General features: G+C 26.8%; 1 protein-coding gene across 1 annotated transcript in view; it reads left to right on the top strand.

The window, feature by feature from the left end:
* Positions 1-15,000, top strand: part of LOC136091448 (uncharacterized) — a 110,738-nt gene that overhangs the window by 1,663 nt on the left and 94,075 nt on the right. Inside the window, exon 2 of the mRNA XM_065819045.1 lies at positions 1,749-2,219. Within this exon, the coding sequence (XP_065675117.1) occupies positions 1,805-2,219 (415 nt within the window). The 5' untranslated portion in view covers positions 1,749-1,804. The remainder of the gene's footprint in view (positions 1-1,748; positions 2,220-15,000) is intronic.

Here is a 15,000-nt window from a genome sequence, read left to right as displayed (position 1 = left end):
CTACTTTGATGCTATATCAGTTGTTCGAGGACATGTGAGAAAATTTCTAAAATCTCCATTGAAAATTGCTCGCTTTAAAGAAAATGTCCAAGAAACAATAGGAAAAGAATTAACTCTATTAATTGACTGCAAGACAAGATGGAATAGTGTACTTCCTTTGTTGCAGAGATTTTATGAACTGAAAGAAAATGCAAAATCTACAATAATTAAATTTGAAGGTTCAGATGATGACAGCATTGAAACTAAAGTTAAAGGCATAATAGATAGTTTGATTCCTGTTGAAGAAATTATTAAAAATTTAAGCTCTAAATGCTGCAATTTGATGGTGGCAGAAGGATCATCTATCTATTTATTCAACACACTCAACGCACAGAAAAGTGATATTTCGCAAAAAAATGCTCGATAATTTAAAAACTCAAGTTGATTCAGAAAGAAATGTCAATTTAACATCAACATTGATTTTTCTTCACACTGGTGATTATCCAAAGGAAAATGATTTTGAATATTCGTCAAAGTTAACTATTAGAAAATTAATTAAGGAACTTAATACAAGACTATTTGCAGAAACATTATTGGAGGAAAATGATGATGAAAATGATTCAAGTACAACATCTAAGCTTGATGACACTATTAGCCACTTTGTAAACCATCAGAAAACAGTCAAAACCTTGATCGAAAATGAAATTAAGGCATTTGAAGGAACAAAAAAACGTACAGATAAACTTCAGATGATCTACGACGCCTTATTAACTGTGCAAGCAACATCAACAGACGTTGAAAGAGTCTTTTCTATAGCTGGAAACTTCAAGACACGACTTTGTAATAGAATGAAAGAAGAAAAATTGAATATGCTTGTATTTTTAGAATATCACTTCCAAAATCAAAGTTCAAACTTGAATTGAAATTAATAGATTTTTTTCATACGTTTTACTATTTAGTATTTGTACAAATATTTTGGGGGTCACTATTTGGGGTATTTGATATTTGTACAAATATTAAAAACCCAAATATTTGGCATCCCTACAAATAGACGTAATGATTATGAGTGGATTAATAATATAGCTCGGGCATACTTTCTTCAAACAAAACTATTCAAAATTCCTAATTAGTTCTTTAAGATTAAAATTAAAAAATAATTTAACAAAAAAACTACGCTTTTTTCTGAAAATCTAAAAAAGCATTCACATCTAAAGCTAAATCCATTTAACAAAGGAACTGATTTTACTTTATTATGCATTCAAGAACACAGGATGAGAAAAATCAGAGAATTCCTGGAGATAAATAAAGCAAGAGTTCTACATGAGATATTGAGCAAACTGTTATACATCAAGATCACGGATATATTGGTAAAACAAAAACTTGGAAACCAATTTTGTCAAAAATTTAGTTGATATCACTATTATATTATTTTATTGGTTTTTATACTTTACGCTTTTTAATGTCTTCTTTTTTAAACAATTGGTTTTATGTTACCTTGTAACGTTTTTTTTATTACCTGATGAAGCAGACCACAATAGGTCAATGAAATATTGTTTATATGTTATTATAATAAAATAAATTTAAAATATTTCTATAATCGTTATTTTTACTGAAATCAACTTATATATTTATGGATAACGTATATTGGAAAATGTATATATATTGAATATTAGATTTTTGAAACCAGTGATGAAATTAAAAAAAGTTTAATAGTTTTTATTTATTTTTTTTATGAAACTTTAGTCTAAAACTAATTTTTTTTTTTTCAGAGTTGATATCTCAACAAACTTTAGAATCAAATAAGCTTATTACAACTTTAAAAACAATGCCTAAAGAATATGTTGTATCACTTGATATACTTTTAACCTCTTCATTTTCCTATTGGACTAACATCGTTCATTTTACTATAGAAGGTAATTATCTTAACTATGGAGACAGAACCCCAGGCCTTTTTTTTCACAATAATATATTGCAAATTTGCTCACCCGTAAATGGTATTGCACCTTATTGCGTCTACTCAAAACCACTTGAGCTTGATACATGGACAACGGCCAAAATAAGTCAACTAATTTATGAAGGCTACTACAACTATACCGTTCAAATAAATAATGAAACAATCAATACATGTATAAATAATTATGCATTAGATTTCAGACATGTCAAGCTTTACGCCAGCAATCCGTGGATACAAGCTACACCCGGATACATAAGAAACCTTGTTGTAAGAAATGCATGCTCAGGTAAAAATTCCATTTTTTTATATTTAGGAGTGAAGAACTTAATTAGGTTTTCTTTTTGATTTTATTATTTATTAAAGTTGTTTGATCTAAAGTTTAATAAGTTGTCTACTTTGTAATAGAAAACATTTTACAGACTATGCTTGCAATATAAACAAGATTGATTTACATTAACGGTTTAATAAAATGCTTTTTTTTGATTATTATTTTTTTAGTTATTTGATTATTAAGGCGCTCAATTAACATTTATATCACAGAGCACCGCGGATACGAATAAGAAATTTACGCCTTACCAATTACTAAGAAATTTACGCCTTACCAATTACTAAGAAAATTACGCCTAAGAAATTTACGCCTTACCAATTACTCTTCCTGTCCAATATTGCTTATGTGGTCAAGCTGGCTTTGAAACTTGGATCTCTCAGTTCTGAGTAAGAACTCTTACTTACAAGTTTATAAAACCAAGTGCCCGGTTAAAAAAAAATATTAAAATATTCTTTAAAATAAATTTAATGTTCAGATACTTAAATGTTAAATTTTTGAATTCAGTGTAAACATAAAACCCTTAAATGACTCGTAACAGCCACTGACGTTATATTCACGCCGGTGTGAGTGGGTGCCACGAAGGGGGGGGGGGGGGTTGACATTACAACTTTAGCAATAAAAAATAAAAATGACTTGACTAAAAGGTCTACATTTTGCGGACTGACTTGTCTATAAGGGTCAAATTTGCCAACTAAATGAACAAAAAGTTCATTGATGATCACATCTCCCACACATCTCCATCGCAACGGCCTTAGTTGAATTGCAATACAGTAATAGTACTTTCCCAATTACAATTAAATTAACCTTATAGCAATGATTTCAAAGTAACATCAACATTTTTTGTTTGACTGTTCTAACAATAACTATTGTTAAATAATTAAAAGTCGGAAAAAAAAAAGGTAGAGGAGAAGCAGAAAATTTAGAAAAGGGGCAGTAAAGAAAAATGCAAAAAAAAAAAAAAAAAAAGAAAATACAAACTGATTAACCAACTTAAATATAATATTCAATTGAAAACACTTTTGCACTAAACTATCACAGAATATTTTAGAGGAAATCATTTAAATAGCTTTTCTTCAAACGTTTAATGGCTTTTGATCATTACTTACTTTTCCAAGAAACCTAATTTCTGTGTTTCTCGACAATCTTATCCGCAAATTAAATTGCTAAAAATTTTAAAAACAGTGCGCAATATTAAAAAAGAATGAGGAAGATATACCAACAAAGAAAAACTAAAAATTGCATTATGTTTTCAATAAAACATTGAAAGTAAAAGAAGCTGCAGGTGTATTTGGGTTCTTTAAGTTAATTGTCTTATCAAAAAAATTTATTAGAAATAAATAATAATAAAAGGAATAAAAGAGTGATAAATTTTCCATCATCTAATAAATTATCACATTTATTATTTTGTTCATATCATAGAAACGTGATTGAATAAACTTTATTTTTTCAATTGGGTTAGAAAAACACTTTTGTTTATGTTTATCTCAATCCATTTTATATTCACAATGTTAACTTTTTATTATTATCAGTAATTCCTCGATTGGTATTTTTTGTTCTCTTTCAGCTTTTCTGTTAATTTTTTGCAAAATTTATTTATGCATTTTAAGGTTTTACTTTATTCTAAAACCGTTTTTTTTAGCGTTTATTATTTTACTCTTCATTGTTTCATTTTTTACTTCTTGCAAAAAATTCAATTTCTATCAAATATTTATAAACTACTTTCTTTCAAGTAGTATGTTCATAATGTTATTTTGGGTCAATTTGTATTAATTTTAAATAACAATTATACATATATATATATAAATATATATATATATATATATATATATATATATATATATATATATATATATATATTTTTTTTTTTTTTTTTTTTTTTTTTTTTTTTTTTTTCTTGACATGTTTCGTAGTTAGCATACTACATTTTCAAAAGAAAGATTTACAAATTTAAAACTCTGGATATAAATATAAAATCAAAATTTGGAGATTTTACAAAGACATTACGGAGAAATATTACCAGACAAATAGAATTGTTATAAACCAATAAAAATTATAATACAAATTATAATACCGTGAATATCAAAAAAATAAAAATAAAATTATAAGTAAACAAAATAAAAAAACAAAAAAAAAGACTTCACAGACAAATTTATATTATAATGAACAGTTTGTTTATTTAAAAATAGGTTTTCCCGTTCAATATGGAGTGCTTCTTTAATTTTCAATTTATTTTTGTTAAAAGCAGTTTCCAAAATTTTAAAACAATTTTAGTTACTTAGAATTTTACAACTAACATATAAATTTAAATGCTTATAAACATTAGATTGTTTGTCACTGGTAAGATGCTCATGAATCCGTGTTGTTAAGTGTCTGGAGGTTTCTCCAGTATAACTGGCATTACATCCAGCACAAGAAAATTTATAAACAACATTGGATTTGAGCAGCTTAGGAAGTGGATCTTTTATACATAAATTATTTTGTAATTTGTTGGTAGTGAAAATTAAAATAATTGTAACATCTTTGCAATATATTTGAATGATTTTATTAACTTTAGATTTAGTAAAATTTGACTAAAATCCTATAAATGGAAGCTTATAATATCTTATAACATGGTTATCAATCCTATTTATCACAGTTAGATTTAACTTTTTATCAACAAATAATTTAATTTCAGTGTCAATTATTTTAGGTGGATATTGGTTATTTTTTTAAACATTAGATAGATTTTTTATGTCCTTATCAAATCCTAGCCATGTGTTGTTGATTTTATACGTTCTATTAATTAAACAACGTTTAAGACTAATTTTATATCAATAGGGAAAAAAACTGGAAAATTCTTGTAAAAGACCAGTATATGTATTTTTGTGATGAACTGATGTGGAAAGCGAAACAGACTTATTGATAAGAACATCTAAAAATGCAATTTGATCATCTTGTTTTTTTTCCATAGTAAATTTTAAGTTTTTATGTTGAATATTAAGATGTGGAAAAAATTCCTGAGTCTTTAAACTCTGAATTAAAAATAGCGATAATATCATCCACATAAGGTTTTAGAAAATTGGTATGGAGGAAGAGCAACTACTAACCTATTTTTGTTCGTGAAACCGATTAAGAATATTAGCTAAAATTGGCGCTAAAGGAGAACCCATGGCAACACCATTAGTTGATCAAAATATTTCCCGTTAAATAAGAAATGAGAACCGGATGTTGAAATTTAAAGTAATTTTTTGAACTGAGCTTTAGAAAAACATTTTAAACACGTTTTATCTTTAAAGTATAAATCAGTAGCTATATCTATAGTTTCGTTAAAAGGAATATTAGTAAATAAGCTTTCAACATCATAGGAATCTATATATTTGTTAGTTATATCAACTTGTTTTAACTCAACAAAAGAAAAATAGTCATTAACAATAAATCAGAAAGATATTTGGCAAGTTTATAGTTATATGTCCCGATTTTTGAAATAATTGTTCTAAAAGTTGTTAGAGTAGAATTTCTACTGAGTTTGTGCATCTTAGGTAAAGCATATATTCTTGCTGTTTGTGAACCAACAGAATAAATTTTATTGTAAACATCATTTTCAAAACAATTATGTTTTTTAAGTTTCCTAAGATACCTTTTTATATATATATCCAGAGTTTTAAATTTCTAAATTCTCTTATCTTTTAAAAATATAGTATGTAAACTACAAAACATGCTAAGATTAAAAAATAACTTGTTTTTCTTTAATATATATATATATATATATATATATATATATATATATATATATATATATATATATATATATATATACATATACAATATATATATATATATATATATACATATATATGTTATTTATATGGATTTAAACTTGGTTTACTCTTGAACTTATGAAATGTTTTATTTTTCAGGGTTTTTTCAACAATTCAGATTTCTTATTAAATTTAAATATATAATCTTAAATATATTAAATGGAAATAACTTTTGCTCGCACATTTTAATGGTTTTTTGTCTGGTATAAAGTTGTATATACTTTATTATTTCTATAAAAAAAAAAAAAAAAAAAGAAGGTAAATTGTAAATCACGTAATTTAATATTAAAACAAAAAAAAAGGGTTTTAAGGAAAAAGATGAAGTCTGTCAAATAAGTCTAGGTTAATAATCGCCAACGAGACTGTAAATTAAACAACTTTATAATTTTTCAGTATTGCATTAGTGTTAAAAATGGTGGAAAAGCTGAAAAAGAGATCATAAAATCATTGAATATTTAGTTTGATCACATTTTACTTTGTAAAAAGAAAACTTTAGATATAAATGTCAACCAGAATATAACAGCAAATGAAAATTTACTTTATAAATTTAATCTACATTTACATTTTCCAATTTTTCACACTTTAGTATCAGGACTTGCTTTTCTGATATGCAAATAATTGCGACCTGGTACACCTATCATTCTACAATTGATATTAAAAAACAAATACAAAAGATTGTAGACTCCATTCTTTCATATAGACTTACATTTAAGTATTTAGTTAAGAATATTAGATATAACACCATTTTTGAAAAATTATTAAAAAGCTTGCATACATAAGTATAACTTAAAAAAACAACCTGATTCTTAAGTTTAGAACTTAAAGACTCTGAATAACTTTATAAGTGCATCTTACATCTCTTTAGTTCTTTAATCAAGAGATAGGTTTGCCAATATTTATAATTGCTATTCTTTGTAAGGTGAAACAAATACTTTTCTATTTCTTTACTTAAAGTACAGTCGCTTTTACGAGTTTTTATAATCAATAATAGTTTCTGCTGAATAAAGTCTTCCGCTTAAGCTAAATAAAAATCATTTCTGAAAACAATGTTTACAAAGTTATTTCTATTAGAAGTTCTACATGTAAATACTATTGTATTGCATATACTTGTAATAGGTCTGGTAAATATAACAATTATTATTTTTGAAACTTAAAAAAGAAAAAAAAAAGCAGGAAACTGTTATATTTATCAGAGTTATGTAAATATGTAAATAGGCATGTTTGTATGTATGTATGTATGTATGTATGTATGTATGTATGTATGTATGTATGTATGTATGTATGTATGTATGTATGTATATGTATCTATGAATGTATGCATCTATGTATGTATGTATAAGTGTATAAGTATAGACATATTTAAGTATACCATTTTTATCATTATCATTGTTATTATTACTATTACATTTATTTTTAATAATATCATTATTATTATTATTAATTGATATTAAATGTTTATTAATTGATATTAAATGTTATTATAACTGTTAGGAATATAATTTTACAATTGTTATTTTTTATTATTAGCATCATTATTACAAAGTTTTACGCATCAATAGTATTAATACTATTTGTAAACATCCGTGAATTGTAAAATCATGTGATTCATAATATATTGATTGATGTATAAATAATGACTAGTTATTGTTAGCTCGAGTTGAAATAACCTAGGTAGAAAAAGATTTATAGATTGATTAAAAGATTTATTTATAAAATGATTTTAAACTAAACATTGTTTTAGGTTACGATCATTTCATTGCAACTATACTTGCATCTTCATTACTCACAATTAAAAGTAGCAGTTTACCTGTTCCAGTACATTTAAAAAAAAAAATTACACAGATGAAAAAAAATAATTACAAAGAAAATACATATTTGTATATATATAAGTATATATATATATATATATATAAATATATATATATATATATATAAATATATATATATATATATATATATATATATATATATATATATATATATACATATATATATATATATATATTTATATATATATATATATATATATATATATATATATATATATATATATATATATATATATATATATATAAATATATATATATATATAATTAGTAAAAAACACTTATCTAACTTTTATCTTCGACTTGAAGTTTCACCATGCTGGATCATCAGGAAGAGTTCTCTTCAAGTCGAAGATAAAAGTTAGATAAGTGTTTTTTACTAATTAATTATTGCTCTGTTCTTTAAGAACATTGAGCACTCTATTTGTAATATACACTAAAATAATTTACATATATATATATATATATATATATATATATATATATATACATGTATATACACGTTTATGTGTATATACATGTATATATATATATATATATATATATATATATATATATGTATATATATATATATATATATATATATATATATATATATATATATATATATATATATACATGAAAGCGATATTAACATTTGGAAAACTTGCAACTAGTTTATTGTCTATTTGTAGCTTAATCTTAACAGACACGGATTTGCCATCACTAAACATTTCAGAAACCAGCAAAACTCATCGGTAAATTCGTTTTCGAGGTCTGATGGATACAACTTAATTAGTGTCTTGGTTTTAGCCACTACTTCCTCACTCGACAAATATCTGTTGTCAAGAAGAAAGTTAAACCATATGTACAATACTTTATAAGCTGCTTTGCGTTTTTCCATCTCATTATTAAGTCTGTCTATGATAACGTAATACTGTTGAATACGGACATTATCACTGGCACTAAAATTTAAACTGGGATTACTTGTATCCATAACTTCGTTATCAAATCGTTTCCGTATTCGCTTGCGTTGTGTAGCTTCTTTGTAATCAGATTCTGTGAGATCTTTTTCCTTGCCTTCGAATGTTTCAAACTTACTGCGTGTATCATGAAAATACAATATGAGACCATCGTACAGTTTAATGATGGTGCACAGCTCAATACCCGGCTCCTTTAAGGCTTTGTTGACAATATTCATCTTTTGAAGTAAATCCTTCCAAATCACACACTTTAACGCAGTTTCAAAGTAGTCTAAATGTTTAACCAGTGATTTCGCTTAATGAACAGCTGGTGGTGGTTGATGTTTGCTGTTAGTGACTTCACATAATGCTTGACGAATTTGTGAGTAATTTGCATAGAAAGCTCTTGTGGCATCACTTCTAGAGGTCCACCTAGTTTCTGATAAGCTTTTTAAAATAAATTCGTTTTCTTAAGGAAGTTCTTTAAGAGTTGACCATCTCTTCGTTGAGGCTGAGAAAAAATTATAAACTGACTGTATGACACCAAAATAATTTACAGCTGCTGAACAACACTACACGGCAGCTGAACCAACTAAGCTTAGGCTTTTTTTTTTTTTTTTTAGATTATTCACCTCCCCAAGGCCCGAAGGAGGCCACTACAGTCGAGGAGGCTACTCATTTTTTTGTGTCTTTTTTTTTTTAGTTATTATTCGTGGTACAACCCTCTCTCAATTCTTTAACTCCGAAACACGAACCTTGCCGAGCAAGGCCGCTGCGCGGAGAAACTAAGTTGAGCGCGGTACTTCCAGGGACGTGGTGGGAGTCGAACTCTGAACCTCTCGCTTAAAAAGCGAGCGCTCTTACCACTACACCACTACCGCATATATATTCCACTCATATTGCTGGCATTATCATAAGATTGTGATCGGCAACTTTAGATGTCTATTCCATGAAACTGAAGAATACCAACCACAAGATTAAATACGTATTCTCCATCATTGTGTTCAATTGGAATAAATTGACGAAATCGCTCTACTACATTTCTGTTTTTGAGTACATAGCGAAAAACAAGTGTGAGCTGATCTACATGACTAATATCAGGGGTTGAATCGATGCTAATTCCATAATATTTAGCATCCTTGGTTTCAGAAATTATTTGCTTCAAAACTTTGCCTACTAATATATTAATGAATTCATCGCATGTGTTTGCTGAAAGATATGATACATTTCTCTTTCCTGGATTTCCATATCTTTGAATGTGTTCTCTTAGAAATGGATCAAATTCAGCTAACAGATCAATACAACCAAAATAATTTCCATTGTTAGGAGAGTTATGCAATTGATTGTCACCACGAAAAGCTAATCCCTTTTCAGCAAGAAACTTTATCACTACATCAACCCTCTTCAAGACTTCAGCCCAGTATTTGCAAGACTTCTTATTTTTCTTCTGAAGTTCAACATCAATTCGAGTAGACTTTTTTTTTGCATTATCATCGACACAGCAGCAAAATGATCTTTTGATTTTTCATGTGAGATTATCCTAGCAATAACATTTTTCCGATCATCGAAACCAGTTATAAATTGATTCCTTGGTGCATTATTAGTACCCGCACTGCCGGTTTTGCAACCAAATATCTTGAAAATATAACAAAACTTTTTACCAGTTGAGGGCGAATTCATAAGCCAATCCCTGCTGACAATTTTTCCATTTACCAGTTTTCTTATAAAATAATCCTTGCATACATATCTAATCCTTTCATCAAGTTGTCTACCTTTTAAGGTTAAATCAGATTTCAAATTCTGTGATGGGATATTCTCTGCATAATAAGCTATGAGATCAGCATTTATTTCCCATTCAGCAGGATCATTTGAAATAGATTCCTTACTATTCCTTATTCCCAATCCTAAATCTGCTACTGTGGGTTCCGCATCTGCTTGAATAACTGGTTCACTTGTAAAACTCATTGCACAACCGCATTGTTCCACAGTGTCAGTCACCATTGGTTCTGGCTCTGGTATTACTATTCCTGGATTTGTTGAAAAAACGAAACAGTTAATTGAAGTGTCATTGCCAGAAGTAGCATCTGCTTTATTAACATATTTTAGCAAAGAACCTTTCTTTTTTTTTAATGCATCCTCTTTCCTTTGCTTTGTCTGCCGTTTAATATAGCCAGACTCGTGCTTTCTCTTGTACCCAGACATGACTTAAATTTCTGAAAATCATAATAAATATTCAGTATAGAATAGACATAAAACATACAATTTATTTAGACATAAAACACAAAAAATAAAATATGTTAACCCATTTAAAGAGGGGGAAAACATTTAAATATATTCCATAAAACATTACATTTAACAAAACTTATTAATAATTCACAAAAACGTAATCATAACAAATAAAATACCTACCAAATAAAATCGTACTTTTTAAAATTATACGTGGAATTCTGCGAATTTCATTCTTAAATAAATGTAAACTATTGATAAATTTAATCAAACATTTAAAACAAATAACAAACCATAGATTGCTGAATTTTTAATGGCTTTTCATGATCATAACTAAAGTAATGATTGTGAGAGAAATACAATTAATGAAATGCTTACAATTTAATTTCTTTAAGACAAAACATGTTTACAGATACAGAATAATCAAATAAACAGCGACTGTAGGCCCATTAACGACTTCGTACAAAAATTTAAAAATAATGTAAACTGAAAATTGTGTACATGACACTTAAATTTAAAAAAAAAGCCTACAGCTACATTTTTATACAAAGTGCCTAGAGCCTACAACGCACAAAACACGCCCCTATATATATATATATATATATATATATATATATATATATATATATATATATATATATATATATATATATATATATATATATATACCCGTTATATATATATATATATATATATATATATATATATATATATATATATATATATATATATATATATATATATATATATATGTGTGGAGATATATATATATATATATATATATAACGGGTGACAATTAAAAAGCGAGACTGGATTTAAAGACACATATCTCTTTAAAGAAGTAAGATAAAACAAAAAGAAAAACATCTGCGTGCCAATTATTCTTGTAGACAAGTCCTTTCAAAATACTCCAAAAATTTTCGATAGGACGACATTCTGGCAAGTTTGCAGGGTTATTCGCTTTCTCAACACAATGCACGTTTTTCATGTTTAAGTACATGATCTGTTTTTTCATAGTAAGATGATGCTAAGTCTGGCCAGAATACATAGGCACCATCTGAATGATGCTTATTGATGAATCGAGTAAGTCTCTTCCTTATGCATTTGTTTAAATAGATTTTTTGATTTACACCCAGTCCACTTGGTACAAAATAAGGTTGAGAAATTCCATTTTCAAAAAAAGCAATCCATAGAAGTAATTTCTTTTGAAAATTTTGTTTGGTATTTAACTGTAGATGGAGTAGATTTTACATCGCTAGTATAAAATATATCATTCCATTGATACTGGAGTGATTTAACGTGAAATAAGACTCATTGTCAATGGTTGGTTTATGATTTTATGAATTTCTGCCACAATCGACTGCACATAGTTCTAGCTGCTGCTTTTTGCTGGCCAGAGTGTTTTAGAATCGTCATTTTTTTTCTTGAGTTAATATTTGTTTTTTTTTTTTTATGTTTTACTAATGTGTTGCTCAGTACAGTTGAACTTTTTAACTGCCGGTTGTTGAGAAACTCTGTCTTTATGGTCAAACATGAGTTTGAGCCTTCCAATGTTTGTCCTGGTTATTTTTCTAGCTTTTACTCCACTTCCTTGAACTCTTTGGTACCCAAATTCACTATCAGCACTTTTAATTATCTTGTAGAAAGTACTTTAAGTATATTCTCAACTTTCAAGTGGTCATAAATGAACTTTTTACCACTATTTTTGTAACTTAAATAAAATTCATACACACGTTTTCTAATCTCTTCTCGTTTTGAATTTATTTATTTATTTATTTTTCTATAAAAAATAAAAGCACATAAAACATTTAAAAACTAAAATAAAAATACCTTCTAAAACAGTTTTCCTATTTTTAAAATCTTATTCCTTTAAAGAGATATGTGTCTTTAAATCTAGTCTCGTTTTTTAGTTGTCACCCGTTATATATATACATATATATATATATATATATATATATATATATATATATATATATATATATATATATATATATATATATATATATATATATATATATATATATATATATATATATATATATATATATATATATATATATATATATATATATATATATATATATATATATATATATATATATATATATATATATATATATATATATATATATATATATAGTATATATGTTACTGTTACCCGCAGTACCAGGAATTAGCTAAATGGTAATGTTTATAATATATTTAATATTGCAACTCTGAGTTTCATGTGTTATCACTATCATCAGGCAAGTTGTAAAAGTTTAACTTTGCTACGATTTGATTAGTGGACGTTACGGTTTATATTTGTATTTTAGATCGTTACGGGACAGAAATTGATTAGCAGTTAGGTTAATAATATTATTAATTTGTTTTTAGTTGGCTAATAATTGTGAAATAGTTACATGTTTAATGTTTTAAAATATTTTATATATGTTTATGTATGTTTTTTGTGTATTAAAAAATAATAAAATAAAAATAAGAAATAAGAATTAAAACTGATATAAAAATATAAATATTATTATGAAATATATTACAAAAGCTGTGTATGTGAATAATTTATTAGTTAGGCTAGCGATATATGGAGCAGATTAGTATAGTTATTTTTATTTATAATTGATAGTCAGGTTTGTAGCGAGCACTTTGATATATACTTTTGGTTCTCTTATTTAACAATTCTTCAGGTTTAGGACATAATATAATAGTAAATATCTTATACAGACATAGTGGTCATCTTTTGGAAATATTCGGGTAGAGGGGTACTGATTTGAGATTAGACCATGTTAGCATAGGGGTTTCATTAAAATTGTTTTTTAATCCCAGACAAAGTTTAATAGGGCGGTAGAATTTTTGTATTTAATATTGTTAAATGATGATTTGTGGTTGTTGTATCTGGTTTTCCACTCACCTTCCGTTAATCCTATATAAACTTTGCTGGGTTGGTTTTTTGCTGCGATGATGCATTTATATATAATATTTGTGGATTTGCACTTACCAATCAGGGGGCATTCTGCTTCGTTTCGACAATTGCATTTTGGACCATTATTTTCAATTCTTGGGAAGATAATTTTTTTATTGTGGTTTTTTATAATTTTTTGGAGACGTTTTTATTAAATGGGGGTTTGAACCATATGATATTGCGTTTACGATTTTTCTGGAGTATTTTTTGTTTGACCTGATATTTGAGGGAGTAGTTTTTCTATCCCCTATTTTTTAGTGCTTGTTCATAATCGTTTTTAGATTGATTAAATATAACTTCGCTGGAGGAATTTTGTGTCTGTTTGATATTGAAGTAGGTAAGTGTTTAATAATTTGTGGTGGGTGATTGGAAGAAATGTGGATATATTGAAGATTATCGTTGGGTTTTTTGAAGAGCTTATGGGTGTTTTGGGCTAAATTAAAAGTTACATCAAGAAAGTTAATTGATTTAACATTTGTTTTTATGTCTATTTGAAATCCAACGTCTTTAAATTTTTGGATTATGTTTTTTCGCATTCGCTCCATTTCTTAGCCGTTAGAATTAAATAGAAACACTAAAAAGAAGAAGAGCAGAGTTATTACTGATTTTGGGAGTAATGTAGAAAACTGCTGCTCCAATAACTAATTTATGGAAAACATGCCAGGGAATGCTGCTACATAAACTAAGGGTGTGGGTATGGGGAGGTATCAATTAATTGATGCAGCAGCACTCTTCTATATTTCTCCTCATATCAATAATATATCTTATTTTGGTTTTTTTCACTAATGTTATCAAAATCAAAACCTAATTTTGAGTCATAGACTATTTTCGCCTTTGAAAAGTTTGTAGAGAAACTTGAAATTACTCAATATGTAAGTTGAGTTGCATTTGTGCCGATCTTAGCTCGAAAAACACATTTTTAAAGGTCCCATAAAACATTTTCTCAAACGATAAAAAAAAATCCTCTTAAAACGTTTTCCAAACGTATTTAAA

This window comes from Hydra vulgaris, chromosome 15 (assembly GCF_038396675.1).
Source record: "Hydra vulgaris chromosome 15, alternate assembly HydraT2T_AEP".
NCBI lineage: Eukaryota > Metazoa > Cnidaria > Hydrozoa > Anthoathecata > Hydridae > Hydra > Hydra vulgaris.
This window is presented reverse-complemented; position numbering and strand designations above follow the sequence as displayed.